This window comes from Platichthys flesus, chromosome 19, assembly GCF_949316205.1.
Source record: "Platichthys flesus chromosome 19, fPlaFle2.1, whole genome shotgun sequence".
NCBI classification, from domain to species: Eukaryota; Metazoa; Chordata; class Actinopteri; order Pleuronectiformes; family Pleuronectidae; genus Platichthys; species Platichthys flesus.
Window position 1 is genome coordinate 20,311,861 of NC_084963.1, and position 23,319 is coordinate 20,335,179.

At 40.7% G+C, this 23,319-nt stretch overlaps 1 protein-coding gene and 1 long non-coding RNA gene across 4 annotated transcripts in view; both read left to right on the plus strand.

Moving 5' to 3' along the window:
• scai (suppressor of cancer cell invasion) overlaps nt 1–23,319 on the plus strand; it is a 70,693-nt gene that overhangs the window by 43,338 nt on the left and 4,036 nt on the right. For 2 of the 3 annotated variants that reach the window (XM_062412782.1, XM_062412783.1), the window contains 7 exons: nt 3,294–3,372; nt 17,382–17,481; nt 17,890–17,971; nt 18,687–18,759; nt 19,933–20,106; nt 20,648–20,748; nt 21,699–23,019. In XM_062412782.1, the coding sequence (XP_062268766.1) occupies nt 3,294–3,372; nt 17,382–17,481; nt 17,890–17,971; nt 18,687–18,759; nt 19,933–20,106; nt 20,648–20,748; nt 21,699–21,845 (756 nt within the window). In that variant the 3' untranslated portion in view covers nt 21,846–23,019. Of the gene's footprint in view, nt 1–3,293; nt 3,373–17,381; nt 17,482–17,889; nt 17,972–18,686; nt 18,760–19,932; nt 20,107–20,647; nt 20,749–21,698; nt 23,020–23,319 lie in introns of those variants that run through there. The other variant, XR_009924723.1, reaches the window with a different exon arrangement.
• On the plus strand, nt 3,380–6,685 carry LOC133974959 (uncharacterized). The gene is made up of 2 exons (XR_009924724.1): nt 3,380–5,383; nt 5,758–6,685. It is a non-coding gene; the product is annotated as an uncharacterized LOC133974959 (long non-coding RNA).

The window sequence follows — 23,319 nt, forward strand, 5'->3', positions numbered from 1 at the left end:
AAATCTCATAATAGCCATTTATCAATAAGACACTCGCAATAGGCTGTCTAAAATACTGCCCCTACATCTATAGTTTTAAATGAATACATAAGTAAATACATACATGCAGCTTGTTTTTACTTAAAATTAATGAATCAGAGCATTAGAGCAGAGCTGCAGGAGGGATCAAGCTTTGATTTCACTACTGAGAATCAAAATTGTGATGGACGATGACAAAATAACAATACACTTTTCCTGTCGCTTTGACGTTGTCAGGACTCTTATTAATTTTGCAAAGCATGTAAACTGAATGAATAGAGAATAGGCTCAAAGTTCTGTAACTCTCTGGAGAGTGTTTATTGGCTTTAATGTAAGAAAAATAAATTCTCCTCAATCTTGGGTTTACACAATGGCATATTGATTGATTCATTCCCAAAAGATATTCCTTTTGAATGGAGAGTACCAGTATAAATACTGTATTTGCCAAGGGCCAACAGTATGCTTTATTCAATCAAGCCATACCAAATTGGATACACCGATAGATACCAGTCTCCAAAACATGGCAGATTTTTCGTCAAGATCCATATATTCTCAGGGAAATGCGTGAAAACAAGGTCTGTCTCGCATTGTTAAACCAAGTCCCTGCAGACACAGTGAAGGCAACCGCACGGCACAGGATAACCTGAGTTAATAGGAGAAAAAACGATGGTGAGGTTCTACCAAAGATCAACACAGAAGAATTCACAAGGAACAAACACGCAGAGCAACTACCAAAGTAGATGGAATTATCTGGCAGAGTAGTGGAGTCAATACCAGGCTTTTACTGTGAGGTTCATAAGTTGAGTGGTAGCAGGTGTGGCTAGTCTGCTACAGAGAAAGATAAGCCAGCCACGCCCCCTGCCACACACATGCCCTGCAGGAAGCAGAACGGAAAGGTTTGAGGGAGAAAGAACTCAAAAAGCAAAACCAAAACAAACACAGAATCATCACAGTAACTCACCTCAAGGGACGCCTCCTGGCGGCCCACCAGGCTTGGTCGGGTACTGGGGGTAGCAGTCTCTGAGGAAATCAGGGTCCAAGTCGAGGAAGCGGGAAATCCATGAACACTCCTACGGACCATTCCACTCCCATCCACTAAGTACCAGAGGCCCCGGCCTCACCTCAATAAATACAACAACTGCCTGACAGTGAATGCAGGTTAATTCTCTATGAGCCAGGGGGGTGGAGGGAGGTTCAGCCGGAAATCTTAAAGGGCTGGTAGAGACTGGCTTAAGAAGTAAAACATGACAAGCGCGGGTAGACATTCAAAGACGAGGGCAGTTTTAGCTTAAGCACAAAGGGATTAATAACGCGTTCAATATCATATGGGCCAATGTACCTGGGTGTCAGTTTCTGGGATTCAGTTTGAAGTGGGAGTTCAAGGGGGGATAGTAAGACCCTTTGGCTGGGCTGGTAATCTGGGGCTGGAGTGCGATGGCGGTCAGCCAATCTCTGGTTCCGACCAGCGGTGCGGGTGAGAGCAGACCGGGCTTCATGCCAGTCTCGGCGGGCATGCCGGAGATGCCCCTTTACAGAGGGGACTGCCGCGTCTGTTTTGGGCATATTCCACTCTGGGGAGATGGGTGGACCAGGAAGCCAGGTGAAAAGAGGTAACACTACGAAGGGCTGTCTCCAGGTCCTGATTAGCCTGTTATGTCTGGCCATTGTTTTTTGGGTGGTAACCTGATGACAGGTTGGCCGAGGCCCTAAAAGCCTGGCAAAAAGCTTTCCTTACCTGGGAAGAGAACTGAGGACCCCTGTCTGAAACAACGGCGAGGAATGGGAGGGGACGAAGAAGGCCAGCAGGTAAACATTGGGACGCCTTACTGCAGGTGCAGACAGAACAGGCAGAAACATACTGCTTATTGTCAGCAGACATGGAGTGCCACCAGAAGCGTTGGTGTAGAAGAGCCAGAGTCCAATGGAAACCTGAATGGCATGCAGCCTTGGAAGCCTGTCCCTACTGGAGAACCAGAGATCTGGCAGACACAGGCACAAATACCCGGTCCGGTGGACAACCTTAATCATATGGGCATCCTGGACCACTCTTTCAATCTCCCACATGGCTGCTTCCACCACACAGGAAGATGGCAGGATATTTTCCTCTAAAGAATACTAAACAGGAGGGGCCAACTGACCTGAAAGGGCGTAAGGGTTGATGATCCTGGAGCCTGGCCGTTAGGTTAGTGTGAAGTTGAACCGGCCTAGGAACAGAGCCCTCCAAACCTGGCGTGAGTTGAGCCCGCGAGCGGAACGGATGTAAGACATGTTTTTGTGGTCAGTCCATACCACACCGCCAGCAGCTCTCAGTTCCCAACATCATAATCGCTCTCTGCTGGGCAAAATCATAGAGACCCTTTGATCACCTATTGTGAGGTGGAAGGGAACAAGCACAATCTTTGTTGAAAATGTTGGGTTTGGGTGGAACTGGTGTGATAGTGAATGGAAGAGGTAGACCAGTCTATGTCTGGGTTGTGGAGCTTAATCCAAGGGAGACCTAGCACTAGCGGTGAAGTAGGTGATTGAATGATGAAAAGTGAAATAGTCTTGTGATGATATCAGATAACATTACATTACACAGGCAAGAAACCTCCCGTTGAAGGCAAACGTGTCCTTGGGTTCAGGAAGGCGCTCAGAGGGTACTTGAGACTTCGAAATTAAGTCAGAGTCAATAAAATTGTCATCTGCATCAGAGTCTACTAGGACTTGAAGAGGAAAGGAAACTTGACCAGGACACAGTACCTATAAGTTGAATATGATGTGGAGGAGATAAAACTATAGATGAATGGCTCACCAGTGCCCCCCCTGTGACTGATGACCCTGCTCTTTTGGCAGAACAGTACATTGGGCTAGAATGTGTCTGTCCTGTCCACAGTAGATGCAGAGCCTCTGGAGGAAACACATTGACGTTCTGAAGGGGTGAGCCTCATCCTCCCCAGCTGCATGGGTACTTGCGGAGAGATGCTGGAGGACTAAGGCCATGGAAGTGGGAGAGAAGGAGTGGACGGTCCAGGGTGGCGAGGGTACTTGGGCTCAGAGAAGGGAGGAGGGAGACTCTGCTTGACTGCTCTCTCCCTGCACCTCTCACAGGCGGTAATACAAACAAACGGCCAAGGAGATTAACTTAAGCGTCCCCGCCCAACTGGAATTTCCTCCGTATGGCCCAACTCCGGTTCTAGACTTAATTATATTAACATTCTAGCGCATCAGAAATGTTTTTGTTTTGGATCATGTTACATTCATGTAATCTTTTTTTCCATTGCTCGAACTTCTAGGAATTGCCTGCCAACAGTGTTCTGCTTGTTTACCTATCAGCAACTGGAATATTTCCTGCGGGACATTCAGATTATGAAGGTAAAATGCTATTTGCTAGACCTCACACTTCTAATAATCAAAAAATGTTTGGCATATGACTTTCCACCAAACAGTTTCAATTGATTCTATTTGTGTCAAAAGAACAAAAGATACCTTCCTGAGATGTTGTTAAATACCAATGCACATTGTACAAATAGATAATCTACATTGTTAAGGAAGAGATGTAAAAGGTTTATCAATCAATCAATCAAACTTTGTTTATATAGCATATTTCAGTCAGGTTAGTGCAGCTTTAAGTGGTTCACAAAAGATTGACAATATAATAAAAAAGACGGATATAAAAAAATGAAGCACAAAGAAAAGAAGCAATTTAAACAATATAAAACAATTCAAGACTAATGCATGAAGTAAAATGATGAATAAATCGAAAAAAATTAATGAAAGTGTTGAATAAAAACTTAATTCAATAAAATATAAATATAAAAGAAAATATGAAGAGCTGGTACAAAATAATCAAAATGAGTTAAATAAAAGTTAAAATGCTTATGGTAAGAATAAGTAGTTATAATGATAAGAGATATTTAACTGAAAATAATTAAATCTAAAAATGTCTACAAGACTATTCTATATTAAGTAAAAAGCAAGACGGAAGATTTAGGTTGTAAGATTAAGTTTTAACATCGCAACAATGACTCTCAGGTCCTCTGGCAGTCTTCTCCAGCGGCGGGAAGATAATAGCTAAAAGCTGTTGAAAGACTGCTTACTATTAGCACCTGAACTTTTTGTTAATGAGTTTCTTTTGAAGTTTGAAGTTTACAGGGTAAGCATCCAAGACACTTTTTGTAAGTCTGGCTAGGATAAATATACCTACCGATTTGAATAAGTAGGTGAAATTGCTTCCTGGGCTTCTTTGTTTTGATACATGAACCTACTGATTTTTGTTCATGTCTATGGAACGTACCATCGGGACTGCTTTGTTGAATTTTACAGGGTGCGTTATTGAGCCATTTTTTCATAACCATATGCAAAACCCATATTGTAACAAAATGTTTAGCATTTCCAATGTGTTTGCCAAGTTTCATGAATCAAACACTATTTAACAAAACGTTCATCACAATCTTAAGTGTCTTTGGACTAAATTTCAGCTGGTTCTGGTCTTGTAAAATTGTGTGCAGATTGGACAATATATATTCATAATAAGTTGGAAGAGGTTCCTTCGTTCAACGCAAAACGTCAAACTTTGATGCCATGCCAAGGACATGCCATATAACAAAACCCCATGAAGAGCATAATTTGGTGCAGATGTAACAACTTCCTGTTTCACAGCAAAACATTGACATTTCATGCAACACAATGGACACACCGTCTGACAAAAACTCACTAGAGCACAGCTTATCCTTCATAAAGATTTTTAGATTGCCCTGAACAAATTTGAAGTCTGATTTATCCTCAAGGAGGAGATCATTAAAGTATGATGTGTGTGAATCACCAAAAAGGACCACTTAAAGGTTGAGTGTGCAGCCTCTAGTGGTGAAGCTTACATTGCAGCAAATGTTATACTACTTACTTCATCCAAAGCCTTCCTGAGCAGGAGAGCTACGGTGGCTTTCCTGCGTCAAAATGCCGACGACCATATTATGCTTAGTCTCCTACGGTGATGAGGTGTCTTTAGATCAATATATTTACAAATTGTTTGTGTATTTCGTATGTAAACTGTACTAGATAGTTTACATGTAGTAAATATGTGACCGCGCTGTGGCAGTGCTTTATTATTGATGTTGGGTAGCTAAATTAGCTGAATGCTAGTGCAAGCTAACATTTACAAACAAATTAGTATAGTGTGAAAACAGCGAGACGGCGTTAGTAGGAGACATATGTTTTCTTCGTTTACAGACTGAAACAGCTGAGAGCTGTACTGAGGTGAAGAGAAAAGGTGAGGAAGAGGCAGGGGCAGACCATCTGTGAGGGACAGACGAGGGATAGCTCCTGGAGTAGCAGCAGCAGCAGTGAGGAGGAGAGATTAAACCCCTGCAAAAGGACCGAACTTAAGGTACACTGGTTTGTATATAAAACCATTTTTACACTATTCTTCAGTGATCTGCATGATATCATCAAGACTAATGCAATGCACATTGGTGTTTATACTCCAGTTGTTTACATCTTACTGAGTAATGTTAGTGTAACGTTAGCTGTGCATTGTACGTCAATCATTGACTGTAAAACATTAGAGAAACCAATGAACATAATTAAACCAAGATTATATAGGGAAAGTATGTTACAGGAATATCTTAAAACACTTGTTGGATGGGATAAAACTAAAGTTACAGCCTACAACCCCTAATCACTGACATTGCCATATAGTTAAAATGGTGTAGTGCTAATAATAAAGCCTTATCTCTGGTTCTCCTTTGTTTATGTCTTCAGACACTTATTCAAGAGATGAGCCTGGAGGAGCACAGGGAGCTGACAGCGCAGGCATGGTGACCGCCTTTTGCTAGAGTGACATGATGTACTTGTGGTAACTGTAGGGATAGACCTTTCAGACCGTGAGAGGATCTACCAACACTCTTCTCCCATTACCGGGTTGACATTTTTTTTAGAACTAGCCTGCGGATGACAACAGGGAGTACCAGTGTGCAGCATATCAGCATTACATTTTCTGGCCACATGGCTCTTTAGATCGGCAAAACCGTATTTGTATTACCTTATGATTTTTGTACCACAGGGACTGCTTTGTTGAAATTTTACAGGGGCTGTTATCTTATCTTGTCTTTATCTTTGTATTTATGTAGCGCTTTTCTTGTCTTGATAATGCTCAAAGCGCTTTAGAGTACAGTTTGCCATTCACCCATTCACACGCGTTCATACAGTAGATATATTAGCAGCTTTTCTTTGTTTCTATGAGGGGCAAATGAGGGTTCAGCACCTTGCCCAAAAAGACTGGGGATCAAACTATCGACCTTCTGGTCTACCCACCCTACCCCTCAGCCACAGCCGCCCTTTACTTATCAACCTATAAGTAGAAGCAGGGAACTTGTTCCTCTGGAACCATAATACAGTACCACACAGATAATAGTGTGGTTACGTAAGCATGCATGAGTAGAGATAACACATAGTATAGTATGATAATATATAATTTTCCATTACAATATCATCAAGGATATAATTATGGTTATTATTTTGTTTCTGTTCCCATTTTACTTTAATTGTTTTTTTTATTACAATTTTTATACATTTGCTGTGCAATTACTTATTTTCCAATGAATATATTCCTGTTGCCCATCATAAATGTTTGTTCAGTTGAGTTTACACTGGAATGAAAAGAGCAATAATAAAAAGGGAATTAACCAGATTTTTTGTATTTATTTTGAGACTGAGATGTGAACCGAGAGACCTAAATTCGGTTCCAAATTAGAACCATTTCCATAATGCCAAGTACCCGGTACCCATATAAAAAATTGAATTTGGATCTGCTTATCGGGTCCTAAACTCGATAATCATTTATTATTGCAAACAAAGGCTACAATTTCTTGCATAAGTATTCACCCCCCTTGGACTTTTCCCCATTATGTACTGTTACTAACTGGAATTCAAATAGACTTAAATAAACTTTTTCCCATTTGATCAACACAACATGCATAGTACTTTGGAGGTGCAAAATATATTTTATTGTGACACAAACAATAATGAGAACAAAAAGTTGTCGTCTGTTAGGTGCATAAGTATTCACCCCCCTGACTCAATACTTGGTAGAACCCCCTTTCGCTGCAATTAGAGCTGCAAGTCTTTTGGGGTATGTCTCTACCAGCTTTGCACATCTAGAGATGGAAATGTTTGTCCATTGTTCTTGGCAAAAAAGCTGAAGCTCAGTCAGATTGGATGGCGACTGTCTGTGAACCGCAATTTTCAAGTCTTGCCATAGATTGGATTTAGGTCTGTGCCTTGGCTGGACCATTTTAAGACATAAACAAGCCTCGATCCAAACCATTCCTTTGTAGCTCTGGCTGTATGTTTAGGGTCATTGTCCTGCTGGAAGAGGAACCTCTGTCCCAGTCTGAAAACTTTTGCAGACTGCATCAGATTTTCTTCAAGGATTTCCCTGTATTTAGCTCCATCCATCTTACCCTCAGTTCTGACCAGTTTGCCTGTAGCTGTTGAAGAGAAGCATCCCCACAGCATAATGCTACCACCACCATGTTTCACTGTTGGGATGGTGTGCTCAGGGCGATGCGCAGTGTTGGGATTCCGCCACACATAGCGTTTTGCATTGAGGCCAAAAAGTTCAATTTTGGTCTCATCTGACCAGAGCACCTTCTTCCACAAGCTGGCTGTGACTCCCACGTGGCAAACTCCAAATGGGATTTATTATGGTTCCCTTTCAACAACGGCTTTCTTCTTGCCACCCTCCTTCCATAAAGGCCAGATTTGTGGAGTAGACTACTAATAGTTGTCCTTTGGACAGATTCTCCCACCTCAGCTGTGGATCTCTGTTGCTCCTCCAGCGTAACAATGAGCCTCTTGGTTGCTCCTCTGATAAATGTTCTCCTTGTCCGGCTTTTCAGTTTGGGTGAACGGCCTTGTTTTGGTAGGTTTGCGGTTGTGCCATATTCTTTCCATTTTCTTATGATGGATTTGATGGTGCTCCGTGAGATGTTCAAAGCTCTGGATATTTTTTTATAACCTAACCCTGCTTCATATTTCTCCACAACTTTATCCCTGACCTGTTTGGTGATCTCCTTGGTCTTCATGATGCTGTTTGTTCAGAATTGATCTATAACAAAGTCTGAGTCCGTCACAGAACAGGTGTATTTATACTGAGATTAAATTGCAGACATGTGGACCCTATTTACTAAGAATGTGACTGGCAAATGTGACTTGTGAAGGCAATTGGTCGCACCAGATTGTTTTTAGGGGTTTCACAGTAAAGGGGGTGAATACATATGCACTCAACACTTTTCAGATTTTTATTTGTAAATAATTTTGAAATCCATTTAATATTTCCCCCGACTTCCAAATGATGGACTGTTTTGTTTTGGTCCATTACATAAAATCACGATGAAATAAATGTTAATCTGTGGTTATACCATGACAAAATGTAGAAAAGTACAAGGGGGTGAATACTTATGCAAGGCACTGTACATGTCTCCAAGGACACCGTAGCTATTTTCCAGGACCTGGATTTGTGACTATGTCACACACCACCCAACAACCTGTCCGTTTGAGTCGACCTAGCATGCATGGCAAACGTCACAGCACTGTGAAAGATGGAATAACAATCCCATCTCAACAAACATGAAGAACAATGCAGCACAGCGATGATCTGATAGACTGTAAAGCTTTTAATGTCCTGCGGTCTCTGAGCCCGGGTGGGTCATCTTCAGCTAGCGCTACTAGCCCTTCGCTAACACCTCCAGTAGAGCTAGGGAGATTTAGCCACACAGCAGCAATACACTGTTATCTCTGGCAATCAAGGGAAAGCTGATCGAAGGGACATCTGAGAAGTGTCACAGAGCGGTTATAGCATTTGAAGTGAAAGGGCTACATCAGTTCTCGTAGTCGAATCTGCATTATTTATGAAAAAATTGACTTAGTTTTTTTGGTTGCAGGCAGCTAGGAGTTGTGCACTCCTATTTTGAAGAACATGAATTGTATGATTTATGTCAAATAAGAAGTACAACTAGCAGCTCAAAATGTTATTATCCACAAATGGTTCAACTGCCACTCATTTCAACTGTGTTATGTAATATATGAGATTAATATTCATGACAGTTCTTGAAGTTGACGATTACTGAGGTAACATTAGTTTACAGTGACAATGAGAACATTTTCTTATGCTAATTATCCACAATTATGACTATGTTGTTTGGTTAATTTAAACCAGTATTTTCAAGGCAAAAAATTCAACATTGCCTCTATCTCAGTTACTACTAATTTACACAGCTGGGATAAAGACATTGAGTATGTCTGATAAGTCTCTGAAATGAAATGTGTGGGTTTTTGTTATGTAATGTTGCCTCTCTACCACAAGGCGTTACTACTGCTTCCCAGGTGTAACATGAAGCACAGCTGCTGTGCATCGGTGCAGTCCAATAAAGATATTTTTGTTATATAACAATTTTACTTTTTTATTACCAATTTGGAATCGAAATAGGGAATCAATAAGAACCGTAAACAATAAGCAAAATCGGAATCAGAATCAAAAAACTGTTCCCACCCCTCCATATGACAAATATTTATCCATGAAGCAGCTTGTGTTTCACTGTATTAGTGGTTCAGATGCTTTGCTTTATATGTATCATTAATCTCACTTCAGTAGATTTATAAATCCCCAAAACTATAAAACAAGCTATTTATTTTTTCATTCAGAATTACTTTCTTAGTATGTCGCAACATAAGGAGAGGGGGAATTACCCATAAAGTTTTGCTTGATGCGGATGACCTTGTACTATAACTATCTAAGCCTCTACTAGCTATATTTGAAAGATTTGGAAAATGATCAGTCTACAATTAAAATAAACTTTTCCCTCAACTCTTAATATTCTGGCCAAATCTTTCCCATTCTAGGTCAGTTCCTATTTTATATACTATACTTTCTCACACTCTCTTCACCTTCTTAAGCTTTACCACTTAAATTGAGAAATACCAACTAAATCTTGAACTTAATTCTAAGTGAATTAAAATGGTAAAATAATGTAGTCGTAAAGCATTAGGCTTAAACACCATTGGAGACTTGCCCTACCCAATGTACTTCCCATCTATTGGTCCAGTAATATTCAGAGGGTGATAAAGTGGGTTTAGAGTCATATATACCTGGGTGAGGATGGACTGGCCCCATATCCTCTAACACTTTAAGTTAAACCAATAATCACTCAGATTAAAAATAGGTCATAGTTTCAGAATAATTTGGCCCACATGGACAATCTCCGATGGCAGCCAGGAAGGTTCTAAGTAGAGTTTCAAAATGCAAAAAGAAGAAATGGGAACAAGAGCCCAAAAGTTGTGAGCAGGCAATTTATTGAAAACAACAATTTAACTGAAGTAGGCTGTTCATCAGCTGATCAACAGTTTAAGACCACAGCTCCAAAAAAAAACAAAAAACTCCTAAAACAGAAATTAAAGTGTCAAAATCTGACTCAGTAATGAGTAGCTCCACCATTATTGTTGATCACCTAAAAAATTCGTTTTGGCATGCTTGATGCAAGTGTTTCCAAAAGGTTAGTGCGAATGTTGCGCCAAGTGGTAAAGATGGCTTCACGAAGGGCATCCACTGTCTGGAACTGAAGTCCATTTTTGTAAACTTCCCTTGCCATCCATCCCCAAATGTTCTCAATTGGATTAAGATCAGGGGAACACGCAGGATGGTCCAAAAGAGTGATGTTATTCTCCTGGAAAAAAGTATTGGTCAGACGGGCATTGTGAATTGGAGCATTGTCCTGCTGAAAAACCCAGTCGTTGCCACACGGACGAGGGCCCTCAGTCATGAGGGATGCCCGCTGCAACATCTCCACATAGCCAGCTGCTGTTTGACGCCCCTGCACAACCTGGAGCTCCATTGTTCCATTGAAGGAGAAAGCACCCCAGATCATGATGGCGCCCCCTCCACTGTGCCGCGTAGAAAACATCTCAGGTGGCATTTCCTTGTCATGCCAGTAACGTTGGAAGCCATCAGGACCATCAAGGTTAAATTTTTTCTCGTCAGAGAATAAAACTTTCTTCCACCTTTGAATGTCCCATGTTTGGTGCTCCCTTGCAAAGTCTAAACGGGCAAATTTGTGGTGTTGAAGGAGACGTGGCCTTTGAAGACGTTTCTTGTTTTTGAAGGCCTTCCTTTGCAGATGCCGTCTGATGTGTATTAGGCTGCAGTCAGCACCAGTAATGGCCTTAATTTGGGACGAGGATCGTCCCGTGTCTTGACGGACAGCCATTCGGATCCTCCGGCTCAGCACCGGTGAGATTTTTTTTGGTCTACCACTTGATTTTTTTGTTCCATAACCCTGAGGATCTTTTAAGAAATGTAAAATGACTGTCTTACTGCATCCAACCTCAGCAGCGATGGCACGTTGTGAGAGGCCTTGTTTATGCAGTTCAACAATCCTACCACGTTCAAAGACTGTGAGCTTTTTTTGCCTTTGCCATCAAGAGATCTTCACAGTGTGATTACTTGACAGGAAATGACATGGAATCCAAATTTTTGCACAGATTTTGGCTTTTAAAGGCTGTGGTCTTAAACTTTTGATCAGCTGATGAACAGCCTATTTGAGTTAAATTGTTTTTTTCAATAAATTGCCTGCTCACAACTTTTGGTCTATTGTTCCCATTTCTTCTTTTTGCATTTTGAAGCTCTAATTAGAACCTTCCTAAGATCCAACAATGCAAATTCATGCAATTTTTTAACTGGTCTTAAGATTTTTATCAGGAGTGTATATTTCTTAAAATTTTACCCGCTTCACATGTTGTAGGCCTGTTGCCACAAGCATTGTTTAGATTTCTTAAGTGAAGCATAGGATATCACTATCAATGCACAGTCCATTATTGCCGTGTTTGGTGTCAAACAAACATCTTATCTTTCTTGCATGCAGACTCATTTTGATAACCTGGAATGGATCAAGGCTTCCTTTTTACATCAAATGGTTGAACAGTGTACTGTTTCACTTAAGTTGGATAAAACTAAATGCACCCTGCAGTAGAGTACCTTCATGACCCAGTTATTTTACCACAAAACAAAGAGAATAATCGGTCAAACAAGTACTTTTACTTCAAGCTTTAACTAGATTTTACTCGTCTAAGTCTGAGGGTATCAGGTGTAGATCAATTTTAAATGTAAGCCCAGATATCATAGTAAAATGGGACAAAGAAGCTGTTTGAGATTGAATGTGCACATTAAGACATATTACATTATATAACATTTCATTTAGCTGACACTTTTATCCAAAGCGACTTACAATAAGTGCATTCAAATATGAGGGTAAACCCAGAACAGCAAGAATCAAGTTAGTACAATTTGCTTAAAAAAAGCATAAGTGCAACTAAACCTATTTTTTTACTTATTAGATTTTATTTCATATAAACCCGAGAGTTGACATTGGTTTATCAGACATCATCTTCTTAACAAATGTTTAGTCGGTTATCTGGGGGTACAGCCCTGGATGCCCCAAGCAAGGCGATACCCATGTACACACACTTCAGAAATAAGAAGCATTCACTAAATATGACTTTTCATGTACAAATTCACTGTCCAAAAATATTTGAGGCATATTTAAGGTAAGAAAATTAAAATATTTTTAAATTACTTACAACTGAAGTCTGTTAGTGTCAGTTAAGTAAAACTGACAAACGGAAATCCTTGTGTGTACAGTTGCAATCAGAAATATCCCCCCCCCCCCCCCCCCAAAGATTTTAAGGATTTATCAATTACAGTTTTTTCAAAGAGCAAGATTCTGCTTCGGATGACTTCTTTATGAGTTTAGGGATACATAAAATCGACACATAAAATGCATGATGTAGTATATCGGTGTAACAGTATATTTTGTTAAGATAGCCATGTCCCATTATTCAACCCCTATGTAATAGTGTTGTTTTTAAAGCTGTCTGACAGTTTTTATAGCCTAAAGTGGAGTTGAAACATAAGTAAGCCTTTGGAAACTCTATAATGATCCTTCAATTGCTTCAGCTGTGATGCATATATAAACTCCACCCAATAAGGGTATTCAGGGTGAGTTGCAACCATGGAAAAGACAAAAGAGGTTCCACAAAAGCTGAGAGAGGAGATTATTTCATCAAACCTGAAGGGCCTTGGGTATAAGAAGATTTCCCAAAAATGTATATTCCAAGAGACACCATTGGGAACATTATAAGGAAGTTTAAAACTTATGGAGCAGCTTCAAGCCTGCCTGGCCGTGGAAGAAACCCATGTATGACTGCAAGACACCTACAGGATGACTTGATGAATACTGTTACAAGTGCTTCAGTGGCAACTATAAGAAATGCACTGAATAAACAAGGACTTCATGGCCGGACTCCAAGTCGCACTCAGCTCTTGACCACAAGGAACATCAAAAGTCGATTAGAATATGCCAGGAGGAATTTGGATAAGACGACTGAGTTTTGGGTGACAGTTCTATGGACCGATGAAACCAAACTGGAACTATTTGGACATATGGACCAGCGGTATGTCTGGCATGTGAAAGGTCAGGCTTATGACCATAAGAATACCATTCCCAAGGTCAAGCCCGATGGTTGGTCAATGATGATGTTGGGCTGTTTTCTGGCAATCTTGATGTAAATACCAGGCCATTTTAAGGAGGAATGTGATGCCTTCTGTTGACAAATTAACCCGTGGTGATCATTGGACTTTCGAGAAAGACAATGATCCAAAGCCCAACTCCATGCCAAGCAAAGCTTGGTTGAGAAAAAGATCCTGGAACGTCCTGGAATGGCTTTCTCAGTCACCAGATTTAAATCTGATTGAAAATCTTTGGTTGGATTTAAAGAAGGCAATTGTAGCACGGAAGCCATAAAACATTACTGAGCTTTGAGGGTTTTGCACGTGAAAAATGGGCAAAGATCTGTTCGAGAGGTGTAAGAAGCTTGTCCGCATTTACTGAAAACGTTTGTTAGAAGTTATAAAAGCTAGAGGATGCGCCACAAAGTACTAAAGCTGGGGGTTGAATAATACTGAACATGCACATGTGTTAAAAGAGTTAAATTTTTCACCAGAGTTTAAATTGAGTTAATAATTAACTTTTCCCTTTTGCAAATATACTCAAGGTTAAACAATATATGAGTAAAGCCTTATAAAAGTAAGTTTTTTGCTACACAAAAGGTTATCTCAACAGGCAAAGCTGACTGGCCATTTGGCATACCACTTTCCGAGTTTGCAGATGTGCCTTCTGGGCTGATGCAGTTGTCTATTTAAAACTGGGCCTGCCCAGTCATCTTTAAACACCTCCCCCTTTGGGCGCTGTGCCGGTGAATCAGAAGGGAGGCATGGAGAAATTGCAGTAGAAAAGTCACACCCCCATCCTGCCAGTTATCCCCTTCATTATTATCGTAAAGATAACTATGCAGTTTTCCAAGGTGAAATAATATGCATTGAAAACACTTGTCCTAATTACAAATGCAACATATAGTGATTTAAATTTGTGTCGGCCGGTGGAAAATCCCACAGTGAATTTACACTGTTAATTCTATCACTCAATAGAATAAAATACATTTACATTTTTTGGACACTCGGGTAAAGAGAGGGGCGGAACTGTCAACCGACCACCATCTGGTTGTGAGTTGGATCAGGGAGTGGGGGAAATTTCCGGATAGACCTGGTAAGCCCAAACGAGTAGTGCGGGTGAACTGGGAACGCCTGGAGGAGGCCCCCGTCCTAGGTATCTTCAACTCACACCTCCAGCGGAGTTTTTCTGGCATTCCTGTGGAGGTTGGGGGCATTGAGCCGGAGTGGGCGGTGTTCAAAGCCTCCATTGCTGAAGCTGCGGCGGCTAGCTGTGGCCTCAGGGTCTTAGGCTCCTCAAGGGGCGGTAACCCTCGGACACCGTGGTGGACACCGGTGGTCAGGGAAGCCGTCCGATTGAAGAAGGAGGCCTTCCGGGATATGATATCCTGGAGGACTCCTGACTCGGTTGCAGGGTACCGACAGGCCCGAAGGGCTGCAGCTGCTGCCGTGTCGGAGGCTAAGCAGCGGGTGTGGGAGAAGTTCGGAGAGGCCATGGAGAAGGACTTTCGGTCGGCACCAAAGTGTTTCTGGAAGACTATCCGGCACCTCAGGAGGGGGAAACGGGGAACCATCCAAGCTGTGTACAGTAAGGATGGGACTCTGTTGACCTCAACTGAGGAGGTTGTCGGACGTTGGAAGGAACACTTTGAGGAACTCCTGAATCCGAATAACACGCCCTCTATGTTGGAGGCAGAGCTCGAGGTTGATGGTGTTTCATCGTCAATTTCCCTGGTGGAGGTCACTGAGGTGGTCAAACATCTCCGCAGTGGCAAGGCCCCAGGGATTGATGAGATCCGGCCAGAAATGCTAAAGGCTCTGGGTGTTGAGGGGCTGTCATGGTTGACACGCCTATTCAACATCGCGTGGGAGTCGGGTACAGTGCCAAAGGAGTGGCAAACCGGGGTGGTGGTTCCCCTGTTCAAAAAGGGGGACCAGAGAGTGTGTGCCAATTACCGGGGCATCACACTTCTCAGCCTCCCTGGTAAAGTCTACTCCAAGGTGCTGGAAAGGAGGGTTCGGCCGATCGTCGAACCTCAGATTGAAGAGGAACAATGCGGTTTTCGCCCCGGACGTGGAACTACGGACCAGCTCTTCACTCTCGCAAGGATCCTGGAGGGGGCCTGGGAGTATGCCCATCCGGTCTACATGTGTTTTGTGGATCTGGAGAAGGCGTATGACCGGGTCCCCCGGGAGAAACTGTGGGAGGTGCTGCGGGAGTATGGGGTAAGGGGGTCTATCCTCAGGGCCATCCAATCCCTGTACTTCCAAAGCGAGAGCTGTGTTCGCGTCCTCGGCAGCCAGTCAGTTTCGTTCTCAGTGGATGCTGGTCTCCGCCAGGGCTGCGCCTTGTCACCAATCCTGTTTGTGATATACATGGACAGGATATCGAGGCGTAGTCGTGGTGGGGAGGGGTTGCAGTTCGGTGGTCTGAGGATCTCGTCACTGCTTTTTGCAGATGACGTGGTCCTCATTGGATCATCGGCTTGTGACCTTCAGCACTCACTGGATCGGCTGGCGGCCGAGTGTGAAGCGGCTGGGATGAGGATCAGCACCGCTAAATCTGAGGCCATGACTCTTAGCAGGAAACCGATGGATTGCTTACTCCGGGTAGGAAATGAGTCCTTAGCCCAAGTGAAGGAGTTTAAGTACCTTGGGGTCTTGTTCGCGAGTGAGGGTACTATGGAGCGTGAGATTGGCCGGAGAATCGGAGCAGCGGGGGCGGTATTGCGTTCGCTTTACCGCACCGTTGTAACGAAAAGAGAGCTGAGCCGCAAGGCAAAGCTCTCGATCTACCAGTCGATCTTCGTTCCTATCCTCACCTATGGTCATGAGGGCTGGGTGATGACCGAAAGGACGAGATCGCGGGTACAAGCGGCCGAGATGAGTTTTCTCAGAAGGGTGGCTGGCGTCTCCCTTAGGGATAGGGTGAGAAGCTCAGCCATCCGTGAGGAACTCGGATTAGAGCCGCTGCTCCTTTACTTAGAAAGGAGTCAGCTGAGGTGGTTCGGGCATCTGGTAAGGATGCCCACTGGGCGCCTTCCTTGGGAGGTGTTTCAGGCCTGTCCAGTGGGGAGGAGACCTCGGGGAAGACCCAGGACTAGGTGGAGAGATTATATCTCAACACTGGCCTGGGAACGCCTCGGGATCCCCCCGTCAGAGTTGGTCAATGTGGCCCGGGAAAGGGAAGTCTGGGGCCCCCTGCTTGAGCTGCTCCCCCCGCGACCCTACCCCGGATAAGCGGATGAAAATGAGATGAGATGAGACATTTACATTTAATCAGACTGCATCTTGTTTGCTTTTTTGAATCTTGAATCTAACCCTCGGCACCTTGGTATGTGCTGCTGTTTCTTCTGAAGCTCATGTAAGGCACGAGGTTTGTCCACAATTAAATTGTCATAAATAAATAGATTTTCTTGCAGTTTGTTTTTTTACAATTTCAGATATTTATATATGTTACAGGAGGCTTGGTTATATTAAAAACACAGCTTTTCATAACAAAATTTCTGATCGTTTCGTCACAACCCAGCTCTTAAGGCCATGACCAAACGGTAGTCACACCACCACTAAAGTATCTTTATTAACCCAATGTAGGATAACCAAAGACATAAAAGAAATCGTACAAATAGGTGGAGTGAGAGCCATCTATAGGACCAGAGGTGTAGGGTGTGTTTGGGGTGTGAATGGATGGGTCCGGTCTGGGCCAAAATACCAGGGCCGATTTGTTGTCCCATTCCAGCCCAGTCAACAGGCATCTTTCCTTTTTAACCAAGTAGTATAACACAGTATCATGTATATTCAAGGTAATAACTAACATTTCCTGTAGGACCATATGATTTTGGAGGAGTTCTCACAAATACAAACCGAGATGTGATGAATGGAGAGACCATGCAGAAGAGGAATCTGCTCCAGAAAGAAATGCACTGGTGAGATAATACCTGTACAATGTTTATCAGTTGTCTGTCAGCCTGATAATCTTTTATCATGTCATGAAATCTGTGGTGTTTCATATAATGCAATGGAAGCTGTTTGAGGTTATTGAAGCTTTGAAAGTGCACCCAACAAATCCTAAAATGCCCACATTGCGCAACCAATGTTTTACTGTTGCATATTTTGACTAATGCCAAATATTATCGATCTGACTCTAATTTTATGTTCTGAGTGCTGTCCACTCTTTAAAAGCTTTGCAACTTGAACCAATTGTACTCAATAAGCAACTTGGAAAAAAAATGATTAAAAGTCTTCCATCGAAATTCTGCATTGCAGAAGCTCACAATTAACTTGTTTGGTTAAAAAGCTATGTTCCTCATCGTAAAATGTTTATATTGTTGCAGCCTTCATCCAGGGGATTTATTCCCTTTTACCCGGAAGCCACTTTTTGTCATTGTGGATTCTTCAAATAGCACAGCCTACAAGGTACGTAAATAGGTTGAGTAATGTGGAAAACACCTACAGTTTAGACTATAAATATTTAGACAGTTGCATATCCCTACATTTGTTTCTCACTCTCTGAGCTACAGCACATCCAATTTGAAATTAGATTGGCACACGGTAAAGGCCATAACTAAGTGGCAGCAGTTTTCTTACAGATATCAGCCGAGAATATTTACATCAATATCCATGCATGGCAAATTTGTACAAATCTGTTCAATCGTTTTTGCATAGTACTGCTGATAACCCCAAAAATCAAACGATCAAATGAAAAGCGTTGGAGGAGTGATGCATACAATGCCAGTGGATATTTATCCCAGTGCCAACTTTTTTATATTGCAATAATGATATTAAATGATCAAATCTGTATAATATAATGTATACCTCATGATGATGAATGATTGGTTAATCTAATTTAACTGCTCATCATGTCTCATATCCTTTTGACTTCATAGGGATATTTTTTCATAGGGATCAATGCAACATTTCAAATTAATGCATAGACTCTGACTGCCTGCCATGGCCTAATTTCTCTTAACAAAGTTTCATAGTTATACAACATTTACTTACTCAATGTTTTCTCCAATAATTTTTTCAAGTCGAATGTGCTGAGTTAGAGCAAAATATTCTGCATGATGTGATCACAACATGAATTTACACTTTGTAATTAAGATGAACTTTTCTGTCCTTTGCGCAATAGAATTTCACAAACCTGTTTGGCCAGCCTCTGGTGTGTCTGCTATCACCTACGGTATATCCCAAAAGTGTACAAGGTGTGTTACTCTAGACTAACAGTTCATTAAAGTATAAAGCTGATGATATTCTATTTTCAATTTTTTTTAGAAAACATTTCAACGAAAAGAGTAACCATTGTTCATCTGTCTTTCAAGACCATTTAAAAGACTTAGACCTTTATAATGAATTTAATGACATTTAACTTGATTTAAGCATTAAATATTTCCAACCTGTGGAGTATTTGTGTATACATCTGTGATTTGTGATTTAGTTTGGATTTAGCCATTTGATTCCTTTCCTCAGAAAAATACTTAAAATACATTCGGGGTGTTCTAACAAACCATCAACAATTGTATTTAGCCACTGTAATGGTATTACACATACACCCATTACAGCCCTTGTTCACAGACACACAAAAAAAGGTGGTGTCAATTATTGTGATCTTGAACCGAGGATAAATTTAAATTAAAACCATTATAGGATAATTATTACAGCTCACTTTAAAACACAGCAAAAATGAACATAAACGAAAACTATGAACACTAACATTAACTGTAGCAAAACCTATATGACATAATTTTTTTTAATTTGGTGGCAATGGGAAGCAGAAGTCCATCTTCTTTCAATTTGCTATATGCCCCATACCACGTTTTTGAAGGACGATGAATGACGACAACAGTATTTTGATTGGTGAGGAGTCAGATTCAACCTAGCTTCACTGTTCTTAGTGATGAAATGACCAGTCAGTGTCGAATTTGGCCTTAATCTGATGGGCTATAATTATAATTTTCACTAAGGAAAGCCAGGCAGAGGTATCGTCCTTTGAGGAATGAGAGAATTTCAGTGGCCACTAGACAAAGCAGAGGACATCACTTACACATTGTAATGCGCACAGCAGTAGAGGCGTACTACCCCATCACACAAGCTTTGGAAAATCCCCCAAATTGTCCCGGACAGCTGTGTCGGCAGTGTGTGAACGGTATAGAAATTAATGTGTCTTTGAATGTGTAAATTTGGCTTGTACTGTTAAGAGCTTTGAGGGGTTGATAAGACGGGAAAGCTCTGTATAAGTACAGTCCACTCACTTTTTACATTACAACTTGAATGTTGGTTTTGTACAATATCACTTAAAAGAAGTTGTTCTTATTTTAATTTTTCTAAATATTTATTTGAACTTTGAACTCGTACCATGTCTCTGCTTGCCTCTTCAGATCAGTCTCAGCGTGGGAGTCTCTTCACTCTGTTCCTCTACAGTCCACTCCTGGCTTTCTCCTCCATGTGTGGCTTAAACAGTGTGCGACAAAGCCTCTGGGACAGAGCTCAAGAGTTTCTTTGCAAAGTATACCGTGACATTGGGCAGATGATAAGTAGATCACGGACCATAGGTAGCACATCTGCCAGATATTCTTTCATGTCTGCTATTATGTTATCAAGATTGTAGTGGACTGTGAAAATATTTTTTAGCTTTTCCATTATCAAACAGCAAATAGTAATTTTATTTATTTATTTAATTCACTGAAATAACAGAGAGTTACAGTGGGGTGCCAAAACCTGCCAAAATATCTGAATGAATCTGTACATTAATAATAGTTTTTTTCTGTTCAATTAATAAGTTAGCATTTTGTCTTTAATCATGATGAAGTGCATAAAGCAGATTCCTAGACCCCATGGTGATGTCTTCAAATTTCTTGTCTTGGAAGACTAACAATGCAAAATCAAATATATTTTATACCATTATATAAAAAGAAACACATTCAAGAGGCTGAAAACTGCTAGGTTTATGCATTTGGACTTCATATATTAATGACTTTTGATTAATGATTGAGTGAATAAATAAAATTGTTTTACAGTAATTTTTGATGATCAGTTTAATCTATGATTTAGCTACTTGGCTCACCACTATTGTTTTTAATGTTGTCTCCACAGATCAAGCCTTTTTGCAATTCTTTGGTGATGAGTTCCTTCGACTGCTTCTGGTCCGCTTTGTCTTCTGCTCAGCTGCACTAAGACTGCATAAACTGTTTCGGGTAAGTCACTGGTGCTGGAGCACTGGAGTTATCTGAAAGAAGTTATCTGGTTTATTTGAATGCCAAATGCACATAATAAAGTGAAGAGCAGGGTATGTACCTGTCTTGTTGTGTTGCAGACCTAAATCACATTCATATATGCTAATAGGGAGGTTCGGTGCGATAGATAGATAAATGCATATGATGAATGTGTGTTTGAATGGCAAACTGAACTCTAGACCATCTACTGTTTACCAACTAGACTTGTTACGGACGTTATTGCTCTAATCGCAAGTTCCATATTAAAATCAGATTAATATGTCTTTGTTAACTGAGTATGTCTGGTTCTGCTAGAGTTTTCTCTCAGTCGCTAAAGGGTTTGCTCATTGTGGGAACTGTTCGGTTTCTCTGTAATTTTCAAGGTCTCGACCTTATTTAAAGTTCCTTGAGATAATGTACATTATAAGTTTTGGACTATATAGATAAAGGTTTATTTAATTGAAAAAATTACTTCTTAAAGCATACAATCTGTATTTTGTATAGATACTTAAATAATAAGTAAACTTCCTTTTCTTTAAAAACATACTAAAGGTAAACAGGTGAAAAAGTATTGCTTTTTTTGATATAAGCAGTGTTCCTGTTGGGGGCTTTTTCCCCTTTGAACAGAATCTGTCCAACGAGTTAAAAACTAGCATCAAAACCAAATATTAAGATGATAAAATGAAAGAAACAACAAAGGAGCATCAAACATCATTTACTTAGAGATAATAGATAGAAGAGATACAAATGTAATCTTGACATTAGCTTAATTATCAGTTTAAATGAAGGGCTGAAATATATAGAAAAATGTTTTTTACATGTATCCAAAAAGTGTTTTAGTAGACACCTTTTAATCAAGCAAAGATATTGCTTCAAAGCCTATTTGTTGGGATGTTTGATGGGATCAGAGATGTTTGATTTTGTGTTTACAGGAGTCTCGCAGCTTCCCTGAGTCATATCCTGAGCTGCCCAAACAGGACACAGTGGAGAGCAGCCTCTTACAGAAGCATGTTTTGGAGCTGGCAACCATGCTGGATGTGCAGGGTCTGTTTTGGGAAGATTCACTGGAGACATACTAACATTTTCACAAAGGGCAAAATGGCACATATGTACATACATACTCAACTGCCAGAGGCCTCAAAGTTGTCCTCTTTTTTACAGGTAATGAAATAATTGATTCAACACAAACAGGTTAATGTTCGGCATTCAAGTGTTAACAATGAAAGAAATGTAGTGCAGCATTAAAATGCTCAAAAGAGAAATCCAACGGGTTTGCTAGCGTAAATTCCCTAATTTGAGTCTCATTGGCTTGCCTCATAAATTTAAAAAAAAAAATACTTGAAAGATGAATAAGAGAGTAAACAATGTTTAAGAAATCAACAATCCCCCAAAATGCAAGGGTTAAAACTCACTCCTCATCTGAAGATTTTAAAGAAGTTTAAAGGGTTGGTTGTGTTTTTGTTTTTGAAGAAACGTTTATCATTGATTACCTGAATGAAGGTTATGTAAACCTGAAGGACATAGCATGGAAAAGCTTTCAGTGTGATTTCATCAGTCTGCATGATGCCATAGCAGTCTGTTGAGAAAAGAGAACACATTTAATTTAATAAAAAGAACAGATAAAAAACCTGTGCATCAGATATTTTTTATAACAAGTGTGATGTTGAGATATTATTCACACACTAGGTCAAATATCTCACCAAAAATGTAAAATGTGATTAGTTTGGAGTTTTATATTTACAGTGCTAGCTGTATAACAGCCTTTTTGTGACAGGGTGCATGTGGTTGTGTTTTGTTGACTGTTGTAGGAAACATTAGTTGTAAAACTAATTTGTCATTTACCATCAATCCATCATACATAGTCTCAGCTTACTTCATTTGGAAAACTGTACTTTTTTAATTTGTTAGAGCACTGTGCTTTATTTTCATGCAAAAAGATAAATATATTGTCTCTAACTTTTAAGAATATTAATCAGCCTGCAGGCTGTTTAAAATGGCATGAAGGTGGTGGTAAGTGGAGAAAATGCATGTGTGTTGCATGGACCTGAACATTTATAGTTGAGTCAAAAAATAAAGACAGTCTACATAGAGACAACAGGAGTAGAATTAGTCAAAAAGTAATGTGGTATGCCAAACAACTTTTATTCACTGAATACATGTACCATTTAATTTATCACAGAATTGACCGCCTTAAGCTCATAAATGCGTCCAACATTTTTTTGCTGACAATAAATAAATGTGTCGAAAAAAGACAAAGGCTAGTGGAAGCTGAGGAAGGAATAACCAGCAACCACTGAATTCTGTTCATTACATAATGGGGGGGGGGGGACTTTGTTAAAGACACTTTGTAGGCTTATTGTTTCTTTATTAAGTTGTACACAGCAGCACTGCAGGTAGGTGATGTGTGAATCTCCATGTGATCATTTGCACTTTTTAATTATTTTTTTTGTTGGTATTTTTGAATGTGTCCCAAATACTTTTCCATTCTAAATATCGGGTCGGTGTGGCCAAGGGGGTAGAGCAGGCATTCCCCAACATGAAGGTTGCCAGTTC